Consider the following 24,597-nt stretch of genomic DNA (forward strand, 5'->3'; position numbering starts at 1 on the left):
AAATTGTTCAGATGGAAAGAAGATTTCAAGAGTTTCCCCAAATTCAGTTTGTAAACTTTTGAACGAAAAGTGTTTCCCGAACTGTCAAAAAGAATTCCCAAAGTTGCAACTGCTTCACTTATTAGAACAGTACCCTTTATCCAAACAAGAACAACTTGAAAATGCACTGTGTAACATATACGTTGATGTGAAAAAAAACACTTATGTCCAAGAATCCTCTTAAAGTACATTGTCAAGAATGATTTAGACTCTGTTTATGAAGAAACAACGAAGTTTCTGCGTTTGGTTTTGACCCTACCCGCAACTACAGCAAGCAGTGAACGAAGCATGAGTACTCTTAAACGAGTGAAGAATTGTTTAAGGAATTCAATGTCCAACACTCGGCTGTCGTGTTTGAGCACGTTAGTAATAGAAAAGACACTACTTGGAGAACTATCCAGTGATTAGATCTTTGTAGACCGAGTTATAGACTCATTCGTGGAAAGAAAAGGCGCATTGCGCTTATGTACAAGAAAATATAAGTGCTTCTTCTCTTGCTGCTGGAGTTCTACAAATTTGTCATCGTTTCTTGAACAAGTTAGTTATTATTATTATTAGTGGCGGCGGTAGTGGTATCAGTAGTAGTAGTAATAGTAGTTGTTGTTTTATTTGATGCATTTTGTTTCATTGGTTTAAATTATTGTTTATTGTACTATTTTGTCTCCCTATAATAAATGTAGTCTTCCCAACCTTTGCAGCCACGCTACGCCACTGCTTTCCTTACCTAATAAAATGCTTTAGATGTGATGCCACATAAAAGAAAATGACTACACAAATTCCCTCTGCTGAAAGCTCTATCCCCGTCTCAGCTGAGGGAAGAAGGTACTTGTAAGAACTTGGTCACAGAGGATGAACAAATCTTAATAGCTTTGTTTCTTTCAGATAGAGACCTACCTGGTGCCTCAGAAACTTCCTCCACTCCCAAGCACCGACCCTCGCTGCACACTGCATACCATGCGGCCAATTCCAGAAGACCAGGAGAAATTATTATACACAGGTAACGACTCGGCTGTGGTGGGACTAGTTTCCCTGTCCTAGAAAGCAACTGAGAAACTAGAAATATCAATAAGTGTTGCTAGCATTCCATTCTCTCTATTGCAGCCTTGTTTGCAGTGAATGATTTCAGAGACAATATTCATATTAAGTAACCGGTTTTTGCCGTGCGTGACCAACTTCAGATCGCCTTCATGAACAACATAACTCGGTGGAGAGTGTCGCTACAGCGCACTGCGTTGTGACTGCGATAGATAGCATAGCGACGATAGCAAAGATCAAGAAGGGAACAGCATTTGAAATGTCGTGTTAAGACTAATGCTGAAAATTAGATCGGTAGACCAGATCATTAATAAGAGGTACTGAATCGACTCGGAGAGAAAAGTTGTTTACAGCACAACTAGGCTAAATGAAGGGATCGGTTGATAGGCCACCACCTAAGGCATCGAGGAATTGAGTAGGGCCCCATTAATTCGAGCCCCGGTATTTCGAAGTTCCGTGTAATTCGAGCTGGATTTTAAGAAAATCAAAATTTTACATAAAACTAGAGTAAAAACCTGTTTTCACACGTTGTCCGCATATACGTTTTACGCACTTTCGAATGTACCACATTTTGAAGTTTATTTCAATTTTCCGTGTAAAATACCGGTAAAACTGTCCCACTTACGGTTTTCGTTCACAGTGAGTAGAAATAACCTTGGCCTCAGATATCTGATGCATTTCTATTACTGATGGATAGGTTCCGTTAGGTTTCGATGGTTGCACTTGCTCTTTCTTTGACGATCCAACAGTGGGACCGCCTGACAATCAATTGTAACATCCATATTGTTACCACTTTTTTGTGACTACTCAGCAACAGTGGTCTTTAAAATCAGTACGCTCAACTAACAATACAGTACACCCTTGCTGTACGTGTATGTCTGTTGGTTGTGTACTGTATTGCAGTTGTGTACTAACATCTGTATTGTAATGAGCCCACCTGTACGTGTATGTCTGTTGGTTGCGTACTAACATCTGTATTGTAGTGAGACCACATGAGTCACGTTAATTTTAAAGAGTTGAATGTATGTTGTTGTTGTGGTGTTCAGTCCTGAGACTGGTTTGATGCAGCTCTCCATGCTACTCTATCCTATGCAAGCTTCTTCATCTCCCAGTACCTACTGCAGCCTACATCCTTTTGAATCTGCTTAGTGTATTCATCCCTTGGTCTCCCTCTACGATTTTTACCCTCCACGCTGCCCTCCAATGCTAAATTTGTGATCACTTGATGCCTCAGAACGTGTCCTGCCAACCGGTCCCTTCTTCTTGTCAAGTTGTGCCACAAAAACCTCCCCAACCCTTTCAATACCTCCTCATTAGTTATGTGATCTACCCATCTAATCTTCAGCATTCTTCTGTAGCACCACACTTCGAAAGCTTCTATTCTCTTCTTGTCCAAACTGTTTATCGTCCATGTTTCACTGCCATACATGCCTACACTCCATACAAATACTTTCAGAAACGACTTCCTGACACTTAAATCTATAATCGATGTTAACAAATATCTCTTCTTCAGAAGCGCTTTCCTTGCCATTGCCAGTCTACATTTTATATCCTCTCTACTTCGACCATCATCAGTTATTTTGCTCCCCAAGTAGCAAAACTCCCTTACTACTTTAAGTGCCTCATTTCCTAATCTAATTCCCTCGGCATCACCCGACTTAATTCGACTACATTCCGTTATCCTCGTTTTGCTTTTGTTGATGTTCATCTTGTATCCTCCTTCCGTTCAACTGCTCTTCCAAGTATGTATGTACAGTGTACTATTCATGTGTAACTAGGTGTTTCTTAATGTTTTAATTTATACATTACAATGAGTGGCTGGAGTAAGAGGAAATTTGTGCCGTTGAATGTGAAACTGGAGGTTATGGAAACACTAGACAAAGGAGAAACATTAAAAAAAACTTGCTGCTGAGTATGGAGTCGGTGAATTGACAGTTGGAGATTGGCGAAGAAACAGGGACAAAACGGATCTTCGCGATCTGTACGCAAAGAATCCATATGGGAAACACGTGGAACAGTGCAGCTGACTTTTTACTTGCTTGTTCAAACCTCTCTGTTTGTTTGCCTCTTATGAGAGAGTCCTTCACAGAGAAGTCGCTGCAAGCACTGATTGACCTGCTAGCCGATAGGTTGGCAACGTGACAACGTCGTTTAGCAGACGTTTGACCTACTTCCCCTACGCACAGTGTAATGTCATGCTGCGCCATGTACAAACGAATCATACTTGCTTCTGCAGATTAGGGAGAAGTAAAATAGGAAGCACACAACATTTCTTTTACAAATTACAAAGAGTTGCAAAGAGTACTAAAAATGATGATACAGAAAATGCAGAAACAATTTCTTTGTTATCTTGCATTTCCAAAACCATAGAAACGATAATGAAAAAAAAAACGAATGTAGTATCTAGACAAATACAACTTTCTCTGCAATTAACAAATCGGTTTGAGGCCCACAAGAGGTACACAGTCAACTACAGTACAGTTTACCTGAAGTTGTACTCGAAGCACCAGACAAGGGCGTGAACGCAACAGGCGTTTATTTATAACTGTCAGAGGTATTTGACGCAGTTGACCACAGTATTTTATTATGCAAGTTAGAACTATTATGGACAAGGGATATGGTAAAGAACTAGCTTGTCATACATGGAAAATCATGTCCAAAGAATTGAAATCTCATATGTTTCTAAAAGACTAGTAGTAAAACACTTGTCAGATCCGAAACATATTTAATATAGGCGTCCCCCAAGGAAGTTTATTGCCGCAATCCTCTTCCTTATGCATATAAATGATTTTTCACAGATTGTCAGGCACGGAGAAAATATGCTATTTGCTAATGACAGCACCGTAGTTGTTACAAACAAAAATTTAACACAGTTAACAGAAAAATCCAATGAAGCTCTTAGAGACGCCCACAACTGGTCATTAAAGAACGGAGTAACTTAAAACGTGAAAAAGACAAATTGTATAAACTTCCGACTAAATAAAAAACCCAATTATACTACACTGAAAATAAACAACGATATACTAGATTGTGTAACTGACAGCAAATTCTTGGGGTTGAATGTAGACTGTCAATTGAACGGACAGAACAGGTGAGGATTCTGGCAAAGAGGCTATCCTCAGCATGTTATGCCCTGAGAATCCTTGAGCCACAATGCAATACTTCATGCCTCATAGTAGCCTATTTCGGATATATGCCTTCAATCCCCAGTTATGGGGTAATGTATTGGTGAGTAAGTGCTGGGAACATCAGACTATTTCTAAGATACAGAGAAGAGCTGTATTAAAAATAACGAACTATAGTAACAGGGCATACTGTACAGAATTATTCAAAAACCTATAAATTCTGGTTCTGTGTGAATACATTTATCACAACATAATGTAAATAATAAAAAAATCTTAACCTATTCACCAAAAACAGCACAATGCGATACCATGGAATCAAATCCAGACACTGTTTACATCTAAAGAGAAGAAATAAGTCAAAAACTCAAAATGGTGTATTATACCATGGAATAAAATTGTACAACAGACTGCCACAAAAAAGTAAACATGTAAATATTCCCCACACCCGTAACCAAAGGCTATATTTAGTAAATAATAGCTATTACACTGTAAATGAATATTTAAAATAACTAGAGATAATAACCTAACTTTCATGAACACTGTACAACCTAAAAATGTATGACATGATTACGAAAGTAGGACTAAGTTTAAGAGCTATAAATACTGTAAAAGACACGTTCATTTTAATAAGAAACATTGTACAAACATTTGACGACACCCATACAAAGTATATTGCTCTACAAATGAATAAATAAATGAATCAATCAATAAACAATCAATTACAGTTGCCACTGCAGAGATTATTCTTCATATCAACTTACTGTGGTATGATCATCTGGACAGCCCTAATGAAAGGTGTTGGTAAGTCGATTTCCAATTTAGGCTCATGTAAAGTAGAACAAACATACCACATTGCGCTCATTTCTCTAGAAAAGATACTTAACTTGCCTACAAGTGAGACAGAGACATTGACTATGTGCTTATGTTGTTGCTGTGGCTCCAAATTGGCTGTCACGAGTGCTTGTCTCCCATATGACATATAATTTCCTCCTTATTTACTACAAAGTGAACATAAGGGATGAAACTTATGCAAATTCCCATTCCAAATTATGGTGGGAAATTCTGGTGTAGTTCAGAATATGATGCAACCCGTCAGGTCTGACCCTCATGTCAATCAATGTAGCTGCTGTGCAGTCCATCAGTCACATGTTTTTCCGACTACTCACAATCGATTACTTAAGAACTATGTAACAATTAAGTGTTAGGTATTCTGAGTACATTTTGTTATGAGATGACTGTAATTCCATTTCCTGTCGAGGCTTACCTGTGATCATAATTGCAAAAATTGTACTCGTCTGATTATATTGTAGTAGCATCAGTTCTTCCTATGCAACCATCAGTAAAATAATATAGAACATGTCGCGTATTACTTTGATCACACTGTCATTCTATTACCGTTGGACCACTGCAGCTATAGAGCTTGTACGGAGCTAGGTAAAAGGGTATATCATTTCTACATGAAGCTCTGTGGGTCGTCAGAGAGAGACCCTGGTGAAATGCATAAGTACATTTCGTGAAAGGAGGAGAGAAAATACGACACTTTGAACACTTTATGGGTCCTACTAATGATCGTCTTCTCATCACTGCATCATACGATAAGCGCACCAGACAGAATGTTAAACACTCCCAGGGACGTCGTGCTACTACCCTGCAGTTCTGCCTCTATCTACATAAATAAAAATTGTAAATGTTCATTTGTCCAAGATCGTGTGTCTCTGGTGTATCTCCGAAGTGCTTGGCCGGTTGCTTTGAAATTTTGACACAGCGTTGCATCTAATACAGACATGTTTTAGGTACCTATTTCGATAACGTTTTGTGAGTTTCTGTAACGGCGTTTCTCTATTATTAAATTTATAAAAATTATATATTACACATATTAAACAATAAGTATATAAAAACACAGTTGCATTCCAATGCAATGTTGCTTCAAAATTTCAAGGCATTCGCTCGAAAACTTCCGAGATTTGCGAATACGAACTTTACATTTCTATATAAGTACAAATGCAGGTGTTCGTTTCTTCAAAATCTCAAAAGTTCTTCATGGATTACTTTCATATTTTGACACAACATTGTTTTCGAACACTCACGTGTTTTATACCTACTGGAAGGCCCTCTGGTAAATATGTAATATGTACGTAATAAAAGGGGCAACATTATAAAAATGTAAAGTTGGTTTTCTCAAAATCGTTAATTTCAGAATGTTCTTGACCGATTGGTTGAGTTCTCAGATGGGCGTGTTACCTAATTCTTCAATACACGTACATTTTTAACACACACACACACACACACACACACACACACACACACACACACAATCACACAGGGAAATTATTCTTACCAAAAATCTCAAGATGTACCTTTCTGATTTACACGTTGCTGTAATACATGTTTAGACACGTTGAAAGCAAACAAGAAAGTTGTATTTATGGTTTATTGGTTTATGAGTAGAATACTACTTTAGAATCTGAATTTGCAATAACAATTAACAAAGCTCAAGGTCAGAGAGAGAGAGAGAGGAAGAGGAGATGGACAGTGGGATCGGAGAAAACGGGCATAGAAGACGGGAAGGAGGAGATTGATGGAGAGAGGGACAGGAGAAGATGGAGAAAGAGAGAGAGATGGGGTAGGAGATTATGGACACAGAAAGCGAGGGAGACGGTGATGGACTTAAAGAGGAGGAGAGAGAGGGGGTAGTAGGAGATGGAGAAAGAGAAGGGGGAGGAGAGGATGGACATAGAGAGGGGGGGGGGGGAAATGATGGACAGAGAGAGAGGGAAGGAGGAGGAGGAGATGAGGAAAAAAAAAAGGTGAGCGGAAGATGGACAGAGACAGGGGAGAGAAGGAGATTAGGATGTATATCCAGATCCCATACATAGTACATTGATTGTGTTTTCTCTTTTCTTTCTTCTTTATTTAAGCAGATTGAGCCACAGCGAAGTGTGGCTGGGTACAACTAGTCCTTCATAATGGTTTTAGTTCAGCCCATCACGTATGCCATATCCAGCTGATGATCCCGTAGACTTACCAACTTTAAAGGCACATTTGCAGGATGGGCTTGGATATATAGCAAAAACGTAGATATAAGTTCAGAATATAAATAAAGAACTACTTAAGATATCAATTCGTATAATCGGTTGCATCTATTGTGGTTTGCAGCCGCTGCAACATTATAATAATTATGCAGTTCAGTTGTCTTGCCGAGAAGGCGACACCTTTTTTGTTCTGGTAGTTGTCCAGATAGGACGCATATCTGCCATTGCGGTAGATAATTATTTGGCACACCGCCATTATTCTATGAGATGCAGTCTCACTAGGTGTACTCATAGTTGCACACAACAACAGAATTAATGTGTCTATGTAATTTAATTTAGTATAACATTTTGTGAATACAGTGATATCATTTAATCTTGTGTTTCACTTATGTTGCAAGCTATTGTTCCAATTAAACGGCGTCTTGGCAAGGCTAAGGTTCCGTGTTACAAATTATATCAAAGGTCCAGTACGAACCAAAGCTTTGGAATTCAATCTACGTGTTCAACCTACGAAGTCCAATAAAGAAATATTTACAGAAAAATCACTCACGGTCAAACTTACAATGAACGGACCTTACGCAAAAAGCCATTGTCAAGCGCACAAAGTTTGTATAAACTGTTCACATGCTATTATCATTATTTATTATTATTTGTTTGTTCTTCGATAGTCTCAAAGCAGACAGGAGAAGCCACTATAAATGAAACAACCTGCAGGGATGATGATGCCACATTTCACCTGCTGTTCCAAATAGTCCTCGAAATTTAATGTGTGATTAAGATTGGGTGATTTAGAGGGCCAGTCGATCTGCAATAGGGTGTTTGAATGTTTGTCAGTCCATGGAATGTATGCATCCAGCTTGGAAGATGGGAGTGTCCACTGCGCATATGTCATGAAGATGCAGAAGAAATGGCAACACTTATTGAGCTCATCATCCAGGCCATGAAGGCCCAAGGGTCGCCGAAAATGTTGAAATAAACATCCTGATTAGAGTTGCGCTCTGTCAAAACTACGGTTCGGTAGATCTAGAACAGTACATAAATAATGCAGTAGACAGTAGGACAGTGGGTGGTATTGGTAGCAGTGGTACGAAAGAAACGTAAATGAATGAGTGAAAAACTGGGAGCCGACGTGTTCTCTTTGTTTTTTTCCTTTACTCGTAATTAGAATCGCACGCCGTTCAGCGTTAGTCCATTGCATATTTTATTTCCGTACAAAATACAGATTGCGTTTTATAAGTAATAAAAATTAGTTGACCACATAACCCGTGCAGTTTTATGTAACCAAAGCAATTACTTTTGATGCAAGGGCAGTTTACATGTACGATCACAAAAAATCTATATAATCTTTGTTCTTATTTTGAACTCAATGGAACGTTCTTCAACATGATAAAAGGCAAGAATTTCCTGTTAATATTGATGACTGAGAAAGTTGTTTAGCAATAACAGGAACATGTCTCATATAAGCTCAACGAAGTACTGAAGCTATGTCTGAAATGTTTTTGTTTTGCGTTTTTCTTTAAATTTTACCTTTTTTTTTTAGGAAATTGCGTTTTCTGTCGCTGTATGATAAACCTATATTTTTAATTCATCTTTACTACAGCACCTTCTCTTTCACGTTAGAAATTAACAATTTTCGAATAAAACCTCAATGAAACATTGAAAATTTCAATGTTGCTATAACTACTGTTTATTTCTAACTAGCGCACCGGAGGATAATTATGTAGAACAAAAACGTTTCTAGGTTTCTTTACACACCCTCACTCCGTTTCTGGACAGTTCACCACGTCAGTTTCTTGGGGAATCTAATAAGACACTGATGACATTTGCAGACAAAGCGATCGAAATGAGGTAACTCCCAATAGTATGCTACACACCTAATGTACAGGTAATGCAGTTACGATCTTATCTGACTAAAGCTACTAGGAAAACTACCATAGTCTACGATTACTTACGATAATGTGCGGTAGCCTATGGTAGTTTTATGGCTCTGATCCTGACTCGTGATCACAATTGCTCTAGTGAGTGGCCCAAAATCGTGGTACGAGAACACCCCTAAAGCAACACAGAACCATCTCCGACCTCAACTACATCCTCCATGCAATGCAGTTTAATCGCCTCATTGAGTAGCCCTTAACGCCAAGCAAAGCATCACTGGGGCAAAAATCGCGACTTGTCGAACTACATTGCAGTCCATCACCCAACTATTATCCTGTTTCTGTGTTTTTGGGATTCTGTACCTATCAGTAAAACCGGAACCTTTATAGGATAATTTTGTTGACAACAAAGTCTATCTGTCTGTCCGTCCCACAGTTCAAAACCCCTTTCCTCAAGGACGGGTAGACGTATAAGTTTGAACTTCATGCCACACTATAAGGTCTACGTTCCCTTGCCAGTGTAAGAAACTGAAGCTTCTACGTCAATACAATCAAAAGATACGGCTGTTTATGTAAACAATTCTGACACTCAAAAACTAACTCACGCATCAAAACCTTTAGGGTATTTCCAGTTAATTTGGAATAATGAAATTTGGAAAGAAGTAATGTTTCGCAGTACAGTTAACGGCAAAAATTCGAAACTCGTTAATTTGTAATTATATCACACGAAAGATTTTTTTTATTTGTTATCCAACTGTTTGTTTATCCAACCGTCTGTTAAGACCCCTTTCTCTCGGGAATATGTCGATGTATCAAGTTGAAATTCATGTCACATACTAAGGTCTAAGGTATCTTAATAGTGTACCAAATGTAAAGTTAAGTCAATGCAATCAAAAGATACTGCCATTTATTATTTTGACACTCGCAAACTCAGTCATCAAAATCTATACACTGAGGTGACATAAGTCAAGTGATATCTCCCAGTATCGTGTCGGACCTCCTTTTGTCCTGTATGCTCCAGCAACTCGACGAAGCATGGACTCAACAAGTAGTTGGAAGTCCCTTGCAGAAATATTGAGTCATGCTGCCTCTAGAGCCGTCCAGAACTGTGAAAGTATTGCCGGTGAAGGATTTTATGCCTGAACTGACCTCTCCATTATGTCCAATAAATGTCCAGTGGGATTTATGTCAGGTGATCTGGGTGGCCGAACCATTCGCTCGAACTGTCCAGAATGTTCTTCAAACCAATCACGAACAATTGTGACCCAGTGAAATGGCGCTAATTTCATCGTTGTCTGGGAATACCAAATCCATGAATGAGTGCAGATGATCTCAAAGTAGCCGAACATAACCATTTCTAGTCAATGATCGTTTCAGTTGGATCAGACGGCCCAGTTCATTTCATGCAAACACAGCCCACACCATTGTGGAGCCACCACCAGCTCGCACAGTGCCTAGTTGACAACTTGTGTCCATGGCTTCGGGGATCTACACCACACTCGAACCCAACCATGAGCTCTTACCAACAGAAACGGTGACTCATCTTGCCAAGGCCATGGTTTTCCCATCGTCTAGGGTCCAACCGATATAGCCACAAGCCCTGGAGACGCACTGCAGGCGATGTCATGTTGCTAGCAAAGGCACTCTCATTGGTCGTCAGCTGCCATTGTCCATTAACACCACATTTCGCCGCACTGTCCTAACGTGTACATTCATCGTATATCCTACATTGATTTCTGTGGTTATTTCACACTGTGTTCCTTGTGTCTTAGCACCAACAATTCTACGCAAACGCCGCAGCTCTCTGTCGTTTAGTGAAGTCCGTCGACCATTGCATTGTCTGTGGTGAGAGATAATATCTGAATTTGGTATTCTGGGCTCACTCTTGACACTGTAGAACTCGGAATGTTGAATTCCCTAACGATTGTCGAACTGGATTGTCCTATGCGTGTAGCTCCAGCTACCATTCCGCGTTCAGAGTTTATTAATTGCCGTCGTGCAGCCATAATCATGTTGGATGCCTTTTCACATGAATCACCTAAGTACTAATAACAACTCCACCAATGCACTGTTCTTTTATACCATGGGTACGTGATACTACCGCCGTCTGAAAATGTGCATATCGCTATCCCATGACATTCTCACCTCAGTGAAGAGCACTTCCCGTTGACCTAGAATCGTCACATTTGGCAGGAAGCAAGTTTTCACAATACAAGTAAAGGAAAAAATCCGAAAATTGACAATTTACAAATATATCACACGAAAAACATTCTTGAAAGTCTTGGAGCTCCCAGGACTGCTATGATGCCAGTATCAACGTCGGCATCATGCAGAAATCGTCGAGATTCTTGATTCTCGGAATGGATGAAGTACACTCCTGGAAATGGAAAAAAGAACACATTGACACCGGTGTGTCAGACCCACTATACTTGCTCCGGACACTGCGAAAGGGCTGTACAAGCAATGATCACACGCACGGCACAGCGGACACACCAGGAACCGCGGTGTTGGCCGTCGAATGGCGCTAGCTGCGCAGCATTTGTGCACCGCCGCCGTCAGTGTCTGCCAGTTTGCCGTGGCATACGGAGCTCCATCGCAGTCTTTAACACTGGTAGCATGCCGCGACAGCGTGGACGTGAACCGTATGTGCAGTTGACGGACTTTGAGCGAGGGCGTATAGTGGGCATGCGGGAGGCCGGGTGGACGTACCGCCGAATTGCTCAACACGTGGGGCGTGAGGTCTCCACAGTACATCGATGTTGTCGCCAGTGGTCGGCGGAAGGTGCAAGTGCCCGTCGACCTGGGACCGGACCGCAGCGACTCACGGATGCACGCCAAGACCGTAGGATCCTACGCAGTGCCGTAGGGGACCGCACCGCCACTTCCCAGCAAATTAGGGACACTGTTGCTCCTGGGGTATCGGCGAGGACCATTCGCAACCGTCTCCATGAAGCTGGGCTACGGTCCCGCACACCGCTAGGCCGTCTTCCGCTCACGTCCCAACATCGTGCAGCCCGCCTCCAGTGGTGTCACGACAGGCGTGAATGGAGGGACGAATGGAGACGTGTCGTCTTCAGCGATGAGAGTTGCTTCTGCCTTGGTGCCAGTGATGGTCGTATGCGTGTTTGGCGCCGTGCAGGTGAGCGCCACAATCAGGACTGCATACGACCGAGGCACACAGGGCCAACACCCGGCATCATGGTGTGGGGAGTGATCTCCTACACTGGCCGTACACCACTGGTGATCGTCGAGGGGACACTGAATAGTGCACGGTACATCCAAACCGTCATCGAACCCATCGTTCTACCATTCCTAGACCGGCAAGGGAACTTGCTGTTCCAACAGGACAATGCACGTCCGCATGTATCCCGTGCCACCCAACGTGCTCTAGAAGGTGTAAGTCAACTACCCTGGCCAGCAAGATCTCCGGATCTGTCCCCCATTGAGCATGTTTGGGACTGGATGAAGCGTCGTCTCACGCGGTCTGCACGTCCAGCACGAACGCTGGTCCATCTGAGGCGCCAGGTGGAAATGGCATGGCAAGCCGTTCCACAGGACTACATGCAGCATCTTTACGATCGTCTCCATGGGAGAATAGCAGCCTGCATTGCTGCGAAAGGTGGATATACACTGTACTAGTGCCGACACTGTGCATGCTCTGTTGCCTGTGTCTATGTGCCTGTGGTTCTGTCAGTGTGATCATGTGATGTATCTGACCCCAGGAATGTGTCAATAAAGTTTCCCCTTCCTGGGACAATGAATTCACGGTGTTCTTATTTCAATTTCCAGGAGTGTATTTTTACGCATAATTAAGTTTGTTCGAAATTCTCAGCATGCGAATCCTACTCGCTCCTGTACAGGTTTTTTGTCGCACGGAAGACGTGCAGCTTTATGTGGCTCTGTGAGCAATGGCCTTTTACGGAGTACCCGACTCCAAACGTCCATTTCACGCCATTCCCTTTTCAGTCGTCAGCTCGGAAACTAGATGAGACGGAGCTGCCTTCACTAATAACAGCAGTTCCTGTCGGATTTGAAACTGATTGTCATTGACAAAGCAGGACACTCGTCTCTGGCCGCTGTAGGTCTTTTATGACCACTCCCTTAGGACATGATACATGATTGTGAATTGTACGCTATATCTTGTAGACATGTTGGACAGTCTGTACGGATAAACTAATCAATCGGCAACTGCATTCATCAGTATTATAGGCAATACCATCCTTGGTACTTTCGCTGTGACATCTCATGTGTGGGTTGCCTACATGCAAGGGCGGGGCTGCGACGAGGAGAGCGCCCGAATTAGCGCCAATATCGCAAAAGTGGGATATCTGAAACTTGTTCGCCGTCTTTTTTCTTGTAAGTCAACCTCTGACTCACAAAGATATTACAACGGTAGTTCATTCTAATTACCCCTGAGCCGCTACCTTCCCTTACATGTTCGACCTCTGACACTTGCTCCACCGGTTTTTTTCTCTCGTGTTCTAGAAATATGCTAGCGATTCTAACGGAACACGTGTGACGTGTAGCTGACGCATCGCACTTCTAGCAAAGTTCTCAAGTTCCATCACTATTTAAAAATAAGAGCCAAGTCGGAAATTGTATAGTGTCCCACAAATCCTTAACGTTCGCTTTCTTGATGTCTCCACAGAAACATTCCTGCCTAGTATAAGCTGTTTACCAAAATAGCCCAGAATTTCATCTTTTCTGTTGTACACCATTCCTAAATACTAAAAAGAAAAAGTCTCTATTTTATCATCTCAGGACTTTCTAAATGATTTCCTTCAGCATTTACGAAGCTAAACTAAATCTAACAAACACTAGTCTTAAAACCAGCAACCTAGAATTACGCGTATATGGCATTCAAGTTCAAAAAAATCACTAAACTCACAGACTTTGAGCGAGATGCAATAAATACTTGATCAAGAATATATCTAATTGCATTCTCCTCAGATGAGTTCGTAATATACACATAATGACTTCAGATTCAAAGATTGGATTCAGTATCATCCAGTGTGTATTCCAAATACCATCTTCACTCATAATATGAATTCTTTCGCTGTAAATCGAAAAATTATCATAGACTCAGTTCTCCTCGAGGTACTGGAAGCATCTGGCTAGTTCAGCTTTCAGTCACTAGGACCGCTAGTCAGACCACCCCCCTCCCCCTAAAATGTTCAACACCCATTGGTTCATGCTGAGATCACGTGATACTGCGTCATCACATCCATATAAGGAACCACTCTCCAACTGTCTTTCTCACCCGTCCGTTGTTCGTCGCATCATTCGTTTGTTCGTGTGTGTGTTCGCCATTTCTTTTATCCCTGCAAAGATGAAGAGAGTTAACTCCAATAACAACATCTCAGAGTGTAGTGGGAAGAGACATAGAGTCCAGGATACGGGATTGCCAAGTGAGTAAATAATTTCTTTTTTGATTGTGAATTTTCGTGTTTATGTTAAATTCGCCTTATTAATTATGTCTCCTTGTTATGGTACATCTCGCGGATTTTGTCCTCGAGTGTGAGGAGCGGGCTGGACTGCAACAGGCTCTGGGGGGAATCCAGCCTCCTGTGTTCGATACAGTCGGAATTCTCTTGTGAGTATAATTTTCATTCTAATTTGTACTTCTTCTTCTATATTAGCCATTCAAATTTTTTTTCTTATTTCATACTTTTTTTTCTAGAGCACCTGAAACAAATTCAGATTCAGTTGGAGACAGAGCTGGGAGATGTTTGACGTAACAATGCTGCAGTAGATAATTGTTTTCAGCTCCCAGCTGGGAGATGTTTGACGTAACAATGCTGCAGTAGATAATTGTTTTCAGCTCCCAGCTGTAGATAACCGAGAACAGCACTCACGTAAGTACTGAGAAAAATATCAATGTGTGTGATCTTTCAGTGTAACTAGGCAGTCAAAATAAATAAAATTGTCTCTCATCCTGATACAGGAGCAGCTCTAGACGATCTGGATTTACTGGACAGGCAGCTGGAGGCTGTTCATCGGTGGATGCGGGAGCAGCCTCCAGCAAGTAATAATGAGATGGCCAAGCAGCATACTTGTAAGTTAAAAAAAAAATTACCTATCTCTAATAGTAGTGCTCTAGGAGAGGACCGACCGACAAGATCAATCATATCTCTCGCTCCTGTACAACAACTATGATGATTTTTTTGATGGTGTGGTGGAGTCACCTGATGGATTGTTTATGCCCTGGACCAAGAGCGAAAAAGGTAATTACTCACTCTGTTTATAACCATGTGTTCGTTATAATTCATTCTTTCACCGCACCAGCAGTGGTAAACAATGTACTTAACTGTTATTATTTATTTTATCTCTATTTGTTTTTCTACAGCGATTGTGCCTCATTACGGCATTGTGCGCATAACGGTGGCAGCTAAACCATCCTCATTATCATCAAAGCAGCGTCCGGAAAGGCACGCATCTCCTATAAGGGCTCCGCTAGTCGCTACACGTGACGCGCTTGTCGCAGCGGCCATGGCTGCCGTACCTGGGGGTGACCCTTTCCTGGGCTGCTCTCACTGGGAAGAAGCCACCGCAGCCCACCCCACCACCACCGCTGCAGATGCTGCTATCCCAGCCGCTACATCATCACTATTCTCGCCATGGGCCACCCTCTCGCAGCGGCTCAATTCATCATCAGCGTCTCTTCCTGCACCGTCACATGAGTTACAGAGCGCACACCTATCCACCTCACCAACTGTTGAATAGTTCTAGTTATAGTATTAGTGAAGATCCTGTGGCTAGTGGCAGTTCCCTCCCCTGTTCTTTTAGTGAAGGACATCAGGTCAGTGATACGTGGTGGTCAGGTACCACAATTGCAGTACTCGATGATTGCCAACGCCTTTGAGGAGCAAATCTCGTTCACCAGGATTGAAAACCTGGCAGGAGGGTTCTGTGATCCTGTTGGATTTCTAACCACGTGCCTTCCTGTCATGGAAACAGAGCTCCTCAAGGTAGTCAATGATTCGCGGTATCCCGCCATTAAATGCAGTGCAATGCTTTGCATTGAATTATCGTCCCCCTCCCCCCAAAGTTTAGTGGAGAGACGAGTATTCATTACCTTTGGGCCGAAAATGGAGTGATAATGCTGAGCACATCAATCACCGAGTGGTTTCGTAAATCCACCTTGAGTGCTATATTGGGCCGGTTTTCAGAGATGGAAGTGAAAGGCTCAGCTAAGGCACTCAGCAGAATTCTACACCTGGACATCCATATACATGTCTACAATCCAGTAAATGGAAGGCCTAGTTATATCAATCTCCCTAAAGATATAGCTAATAAGCAGGCATGCATTAATGTCGAAATTAGTAAGGATCAGGCTTGTTTTGCATGGTCAATCCTGGCTTGCAAAATAAAGTACGATTGAAGGGATTATCCTGAACATCCCAGTACATACCATGTAGGTGATAATATTCATTCGTGTTATGAATTTTATGGTATAGAGTTCCCCGTCAAGATCCAGGACATACCTAAATTTGAGGCCCAGAATGCCAGCATATCGGTTCATGTTTATGGCCTGGAGAAGAAAAGCAAGTCAGATGAGCAAGACAATCGTCAATCCCCTCCATTTCTCAAAATTTGCCAGTGAGTTTGAGCTGCATGTAAACATGCTGCTCCTCTCTGAAGTTGATCAGTATCACTATGTTTGGATCAACGACATGTCCCAAATCCTTTCCTGCCAACTATCAACTAATCATTGTGTAAAACATATTTGCTTAAGGTGTCTCAATTATTTCTCATCAGACGATTTATTAGACATGCATGTAGTAGACTGCACTTCCAAGGAACTGGAGCATGTTATTATGCCTATGATGACAAAAAATTCATAAAGTTTAAGAATGCTCACCACCAGGAGCAATGCCTGTTTGTAGTGTATGCCGACTTTGAATGCCTCCTTGCTCCTGTGACCCACTGTAAAGGTGAGCCTACAGCCTCACACTCAACCTGTAGAGAGAAACACGTACCATATGCAGCAGCGTACCAAATTGTATCATCATATGATTCAAGTCTTAACCGATACAAATCTTACGTCGCAGACGGTACTGCAATTTGGTTGCTCACTGAGCTCGAAAAATTTTCACGGGAGGTTGATAAGCTTTACAGCGGCAACATTCTCATGACCAAATCGAGGAGAATGAAGATTTGTATAATAAAAGTGGTTGATTGTCATATTTGTGGGCTGCCATTAGACAGAAAAGCGGAAACTCCTCGTTGGGACCATTTTCATCTTACAGGGAAGTCCCATGGGGCAGCTCACAACGCGTGCAATTTCAAGTACCAGCTACCTAGACACATACCCGTTTTCTTCCACAATTTAAGTGGGTATGATGCTCACTTTCTAGCTGAGCACTTGGCTGATTTTGGTTTAGAGAAAGATTAGGTCAGCGTCGAGAAGTATATTTTATTCTCCAAATGAATGACGCCAAGAATTATGCTCCGCTTCCTTGATAAGCTATGTTTTATGCAGGCACCAGTCCAGAAACTCGTTGAAACTCTACTCGGGGGGACATGCATATCACTTGAGCTGCATTTCCCGACTAGGAGAAGTTTCAGCTTGTGACTAGGAAGGGGGTTTTCCCATATGAGTATGTGGATAGTATGGCGAAACTCAACAAAACCAGGCTACCTATACATAACTGCATTCTCCAGCAACCTCACAGGCGATGCCATAACGAATGCAGGGTATGAGCAAGCCGTGAATGTCTGATGGGAATTCAATATTTCCACTTTAGGAGAGTACCAACGGCCTTACATGCATGGACACAGACATGCGCTTGCTTGCGGACGTTTTCGACAAATTCCGGAGTCTAAGCATGACCACATATTCTCTGGATCCTGCCTTTTATTACATGGCACCTCGGTTGTCTTGGGACACAATGCTCAAGAAAACGAAGTGCAGCACTGAATTATTGACCGATCCCGGCATGCTTCTTTTCTTTGAGCGAGGGATCCATGTGGGACTTTGCCAATGTGTCCATAGGCATGCAAAGGAAAATAACCCACAGATGGGTGACAGGTTCAATTCATCCCTTGATTCGAGTTATATAACGTACCTTGACATGAATAACTTATATGGGCATGCCATGCAGCAATCACTGCCAATTGGCGAGTTTCGATGGGTGCCCAAAGACGAATGCAAGGGATTAGGTGGAAAAATCATGGGGGGTATGGCAGCTGATTCTGATGTAGGGTTTGTGGCACAGGCAGAACTCACATACCTATTAGTTTGCATGATGCGAGGAGGTTCCACACCAAAACTGATGGCAACGCTGGGGGATAAGTGGAGATATATTATTCATTATTGTAACCTCCAGCAATGCCTCAGCTTTGGTATGGAGCTGGTTAGAATCACCCAGGCTATCTCCTTCAAGCAGTCCCCCTGGTTGAAGGAGTATGTTGATATGAATAGGAGACAGAGAGCTTCCGTGACTCATGACTTTGAGAAAGATTTTTGTAAATTAAATGAATAATTCAATTTTTGATAAAACTATGGAGAATTTGAGGGGGTGACGTGAAATTTTTATTAGAACCGAATGGGATGGGCGTTATGGCATAAGAAAGTGCATTGACACACCAAATGTTGAGTGGGTACCATATTCAATAAGAACTTTGTTGCTATGGAGATGGCAAAGACCTGCTTAGAGTTTATGAAACCTATTTATGTGGGGATGTGGATACTAGACCTATCCAAACTCCACATGTAGGGCTTTCATTATGAGTTTGTGAAAACTCATTTCGCAGATTCTAGGTTACTTTTTATGGATACAGATAGGTTCATCTATTGGGTGGCACTGTACACTGTATTATAGTCTAAAATCGGTCTGTCACCTCATGACAATAAAAGGGTCATTCGTGGTTATGGGACTGAAACTCGCCCATACTCACACTACTCACTTGTAGTGAGAGAAGGGCTGGGGGACTCTGATTGAGTGACAGTGAAAGAGTGAGAGAGAGAGAGAGAGAGAGAGAGAGAGAGAGAGAAGCTGTGTCTGCAGAGTAGTAGTATGAACCTTTTATCATAGTGTAATTAATTTTGTGTGTGTGTGTGTGTGTGTGTGTGTGTGTGTGTGTGTGTGTGTGATGTAAATATTTTTGTGTACAATGTACTCGTGTATATATATAGAGAGAATGTGTGTAATATATTTTTGTATACTATGTACATGTGTATCATAGAGAGAGAATGTGTGGAAAAGAAAGGATAAAATGGAAAAAAATAGAATAAAATTTTATGTTTATATGTTCACGCCAGGTGTGTGAAAGGAAGAAAAAGCACAAAAACCCAACAATAGAAAAAATTATATATTCATTTATTTACAACGTATTTCTATACTGTAAAAAAAAAAAAATCTACAGACCATGTGTGTGTGTGTGTGTGTGTGTGTGTGTGTTTTTTTTTTTAATAGAATAGCTTTTAAGTTTTTCACCTGCTGCTAGCCATTCAAGTCAGAATAGTTTTTTAAGTCTATATATATAGCTCACAGTCCATCAGAATTCTTATTGTAAAAAAAACCTTTGCTATTGTGGGCTGTTGAAATTAGATTCTAAGCGTGTGCAGTCCATCAGAATTATTGTAAAAACTATGCTAATGGGGCTGTCAAATTTAGTTGTAGTAGTAGTAGTAGTAGTAGTAGTAGTAAAGAAAGTATCTCCACTTTAGTTTTTAGCATAGATTTACAAAAAAATGTCATACCACTGTTACCGTTGTAGCGTTTAAGTTAAAAGTATTTCTGTATTGGAATAGCAGAGTCAATTTGTACCTCAAGAATACTATATTTTACCTCAAGAATACTATATTGTACTTCAACAATACTATATTGTATTTGTGTGAACTGAATAAAACAAGGAAAAAATTAGTTACCGTACATCTTTCTTGTTGTTATTTACAAAAACCCTATCCCTATTGCATTATGTATGTATATGTATGTATATAAAGGCTGTGCATGTCTCAAACGATATTAGTTTTGCTGAGGATGAGTGCTATTAAGGAGGTGAAGTTTAACATGGATGATAACAAAATACATAGAATGGTTACATGGAATTACGCCTATCATGCAGCATGAATTGGGTTATGGGAGCAGGAGGCACGTGACCATGTCCGCTTCCAAAGATATATAGCAGACGTGTCTAAAATTATATCTCCTGTGCTTGAAGAAAAGCACAGACATACATTGTCAAAGCAGGAACAGGGTTGGGAAAAAAGAACATAGAGGTTGTGAACTAAAAATTCAATTATTTATCATCCAATTTAAAGGTAATTTTACATTTTCATAAGCAGATACAGCATCACTTTCTTGATACATGTTCTTGAGTCGATGGAGAGAAGGACACCCATAGAATTCCAGGTCTTGAGTAGTGGCAAACTTAAAGACTCGACGCATCCATGAGATCTTCTCCTTCCCCTTCACGTAGACAATGGTATCTGTGTGATCTAATACTTTAAGCGCAGTCACCATATCTTTATAGGGTACGCCAAGATAATCCCAGTGAATTCCATGGTAGAAATGTGTTAACAACTTTGCTCTCTTCCATGTCTTAGCACACCTCACATACTTGAAAGATCTTGATGATGCAATGTTTGCTGAGAATGTCTCTATTATTACAGCACCTTGTGTCTATGCTACAAACACAACATCTTTAAATACAAACTGTCTATGCACACCATCATAGAAACCCTGAGCATCCACAATGATGTTCACACCTTGAGACGTCATTGTGAAAGGCTCTAGGTATCATGCAGCATCTATTCATTTATATAGCTCATTGCACAACACTGGTGAGCAGGCAGTAGTTGATCACACAGTCATGTAGAACTAGAGCATACGCAGCAGTGTGTTCTGCGAAATTTGTTGATGATTCATATTCTGTTCACACTTCTATAGGTCCTGATTCAATTATCTCGTTCTGCTTCGAGCAGTCTATTATGATGGTCGGTGAAAGCTCCTTTAACTTACGTGGTCTTAGTAGACACCCTCCTCCCTCTAAAAATGGTTCAAATGGCTCTGAGCACTATGGGACTTAACTTCTGAGGTCATCAGTCTAAACCTAATTTGCCTAAGGACATCACACACATCCATGCCCGAGGCAGGATTCGAACCTGCGACGGTAGTGGTCGCGCAGTTCCAGACTGAAGTGCCTAGAACTGCTCGGTCACACTGGCCGGCTCCTCCCTCTCCTTCGGCTATTTCATAGTAAGAACCACAAAACCTTGCATACATGTCATAAGCTAGACTGTATACATTTTGATTCCACTACAGATGTAAATCATCATATGGGTAGAATTCTGAATTGAGGTAGACTTTGGCATTAGTTAACTCGCAGTTGTCGAACATGTTGGAATCATTTGCTATATTACCTCTCCTATCGGTCTGAAATGCAAGCATGATGAATCTAGGTGTCTCTAGATGGGAGGAGGTTTTAATAGCCCTTCTTTGTCTGCTCGCAGTCAGTAACACTGGGTACTCGAAAACCTCCCACAAGCTAAATGTCAGTGGCAGAAATGTACCAGAATTCAGCACTTTTAAAAACTTCGAACGCTCCTCGTCGGATATACTGACGTGAAGCATTTTTTATATTATCTTGCTGATTGTGATCATATTCTCCTCTTGAGCTCCTTGAAATATGAGTTATTGTCGGTTGCACTCCGCACCAGAATGACTTCCTGTTTAGCTTTCATAATAATCTGTCTAATGTCCTCAAAGTATCCCATAAGCATTTTTAGAGGTATGCACACAGCAAATCGCTTGTACACTGCAACTGTTCTATCCTCTGAATCGTCTATGAACCATCCAGCGTTTTCTAAACTATGCAGATCTTCGGGTGATGCAGAGACGTGTGTTTTAAGGGTTGATGTTATGCCGACATTGAGTGTACAGTCGATCTCAGGTCCATTGAGTTCATAGCTTACTCGTGGAACAGGAATGCTAAAGCATTACTTGTAAGCTTGGATCCCACTGTATCGCTGCCATCAGTTTTCTTGAATGACCCCTCTAGATGTATGGAACTCTTGCATGGAGGCATGAGTGCATCTTGGTGCTGGATGACAATTGCATTGTTCTTTTTAAATGTGGTTGAAGCATAAGGTTTATGAGAGAAGTATTCTCATCGTACTCTACTGGACTGGCTATATTGAGTGAGGATGTCATTGCGCAGCTTCAGACCAACTGATTTAAGAAACTCGGTGTTCACACGTGTTATCACTTTGCTGTTCGATAGCGAAGTGCCATGCTGTGGATTCTGTGCACTTGTTTTATACTGTGTGCCCATCCTGCCTTAGATGTAATCGTACAACGATTTCCTCACCACGAAAGTCAACAAGTTGATTAGTTGGTCAACAATACACAGCTCCAAATAGTCCAATGTCTGACCTGTCACTGGAAGGTACATTGCATTGGCAGGGGTCTCAACAATCTTATACCCCATTGCAACTGAGAGGAAGAATCCATAAATTGTGTGAATCAGACTATCGTTCAGATAGAAGTTTGTTGCAATGTTACACTCGACTCGGATTGTGCTGACGGGAAGTATGTCCACAGTGTGATCTGATTTGTAAAATTTACTTGGATCCTTCTTCAAAACCTGTCCTTTTGTGAAACCCAGCAGGTGTCCTATTGAACCTTTCAGTTTAAAGTCAATGGCTGTATTTATAGTCCTTATTTCAAATTTAAGTGTATTAATGTTTACACGTAGTTCAATACCTTTTCCAGACTGTTTTAAGACTTTGTTTAAATTGTTGATGTCATATGCACCTGGTTCTATTTCGACAATATCTTTTTCACTGTTAATATCCAGATGCAGTTTGTTGTTAGTCTCAGTGATATTAGGGATGCTGTTGTACTTCTCCAGTCTAATCAACGCAATACTCCAGTCACCAACGCTCATATCAGTTGGCGAGAAGTAATTTGCACGCAATACAGATGATCGTTCTTTTAACTTCAAAGTGTACGAAATTGCATCTGAACCTCAACTGATGAAGAAATTTTTAAAGCTCCTTCTTGTATAGCATGTTTCTTCTTTTTCTTCTTCTTCTTCTTCTTTGTGAACGTCAAGATAATTGTAGAACACACGTCTTCTGTGAGTGAAGTAGCGTTGTAATTCTTCTGGTGGTTGCAGGTCACCAAATGAGTCGACATAGTAGACACTATCCGCATTTTTCATAACACATGACACCCAGTGGGTGTGGGGGCCTCCAGCAACATCTAAATTCACAATGCCACATTCAACAGTTTTCCATGTAGTCTTCGGTAACGTATCCCACATAAACACACCATGGAATCTTGGTATCTTGAATTTGTTTCTAACAAACTTAAGAAGATCAGTATTTGTAAGTGGTCGATCTGGTACGACCGTTAATGGGCTTTTTTTATTTATAAATAGACCAAGCCTTTTCCTGCATAGTTTCAAGTATAGTCCTTTTCCGATGGCGGCAGCTTCCATCAGCTAAAATCCTATCTGCAATGTGACGACTTGATAGATCTTTATTTGCAGCATATGTAATGTCGTGTTCCATACATGCTTCGTTGAGCATATTAAGCCCCTTATCACATCGTGCCAAGCGTTTCTGAAGCTTTGTCCCAAGTCCACAGTAGTTATACCCAGGGATGTGTAATTCTACTGGCCGTTTGTCTAGAATACCACCACCTCCTCTAATGTGTCTCCTAGCATGCATGTTATGCTACTGTGGTGGTTGTGGATTATGCACCCCCATTGTATAGCAAATCGTCTGCATCAGTCCAACTGTTTTGTGTAGCAGGAAAACCAAGCCATTTGACTAGTGCTTTATGTCTTCTTGCCTCTTCTAACTGTGCTTGGGAGTTTTGCGTGTTCTTAACTGTTCAAGCGATAGCTGCAGCACCACCAGCGAGGGAACCTACCGCCGAGAGCGGGGAGAGGGCTGGGATGAGAAACAGAATAAAACTGCCAAATGTCTTGGGTATCGGTAGAACTCAAGGTGCTTTAACTGATCTTCTCCTTCTTCTTCTTCCTGAATCTTTCTGCTTTGGTGCATTGTTAGCTGCTTACAGCGCTGTCAGGATACAGTTCTTCAAACAGCCCTGCCTCTCACCCTTGTCCTTCTTCTTGTTTAGAGCACAACATGCAGCATTCATAACTCACTTGATATTCATCACTCCTCGATACAACTTAATTTTTCCTCGCACAGTTTTATCAACTTCAAATGCTGTGATGCATTGACCTATACCAATATCCCTTCTTCTCTGTATCACCTTAGCCTTATCAGCTAAAATCCTATCTGCAATGTGACTACTTGATAGATCTTTATTTGCAGCATATGCAATGTCGTGTTCCATACATGCTTAATTGAGCATATTAACCCCCTTATCACGTCGTGCCAAGCGTTTCTGAAGCTTTGTCCCAAGTCCACAGTAGTTATACCCAGGGATGTGTAATTCTACTGGCAGTTTGTCTAGAATACCACCACCTCCTCTAATGTGTCTCCTAGCATGCATGTTATGCTACTGT

The 24,597-nt window shown here is 41.3% G+C and overlaps 1 protein-coding gene across 1 annotated transcript in view; it reads left to right on the top strand.

Moving 5' to 3' along the window:
* The window catches only part of LOC126416913 (protein ATP6V1FNB-like), an 89,026-nt gene that overhangs the window by 35,042 nt on the left and 29,387 nt on the right, over positions 1 to 24,597 (top strand). Inside the window, exon 2 of the mRNA XM_050084796.1 lies at positions 922 to 1,036. Within this exon, the coding sequence (XP_049940753.1) occupies positions 922 to 1,036 (115 nt within the window). The remainder of the gene's footprint in view (positions 1 to 921; positions 1,037 to 24,597) is intronic.

This window comes from Schistocerca serialis, chromosome 8 (genome assembly GCF_023864345.2).
Source record: "Schistocerca serialis cubense isolate TAMUIC-IGC-003099 chromosome 8, iqSchSeri2.2, whole genome shotgun sequence".
Classification (NCBI taxonomy): Eukaryota; Metazoa; Arthropoda; class Insecta; order Orthoptera; family Acrididae; genus Schistocerca; species Schistocerca serialis.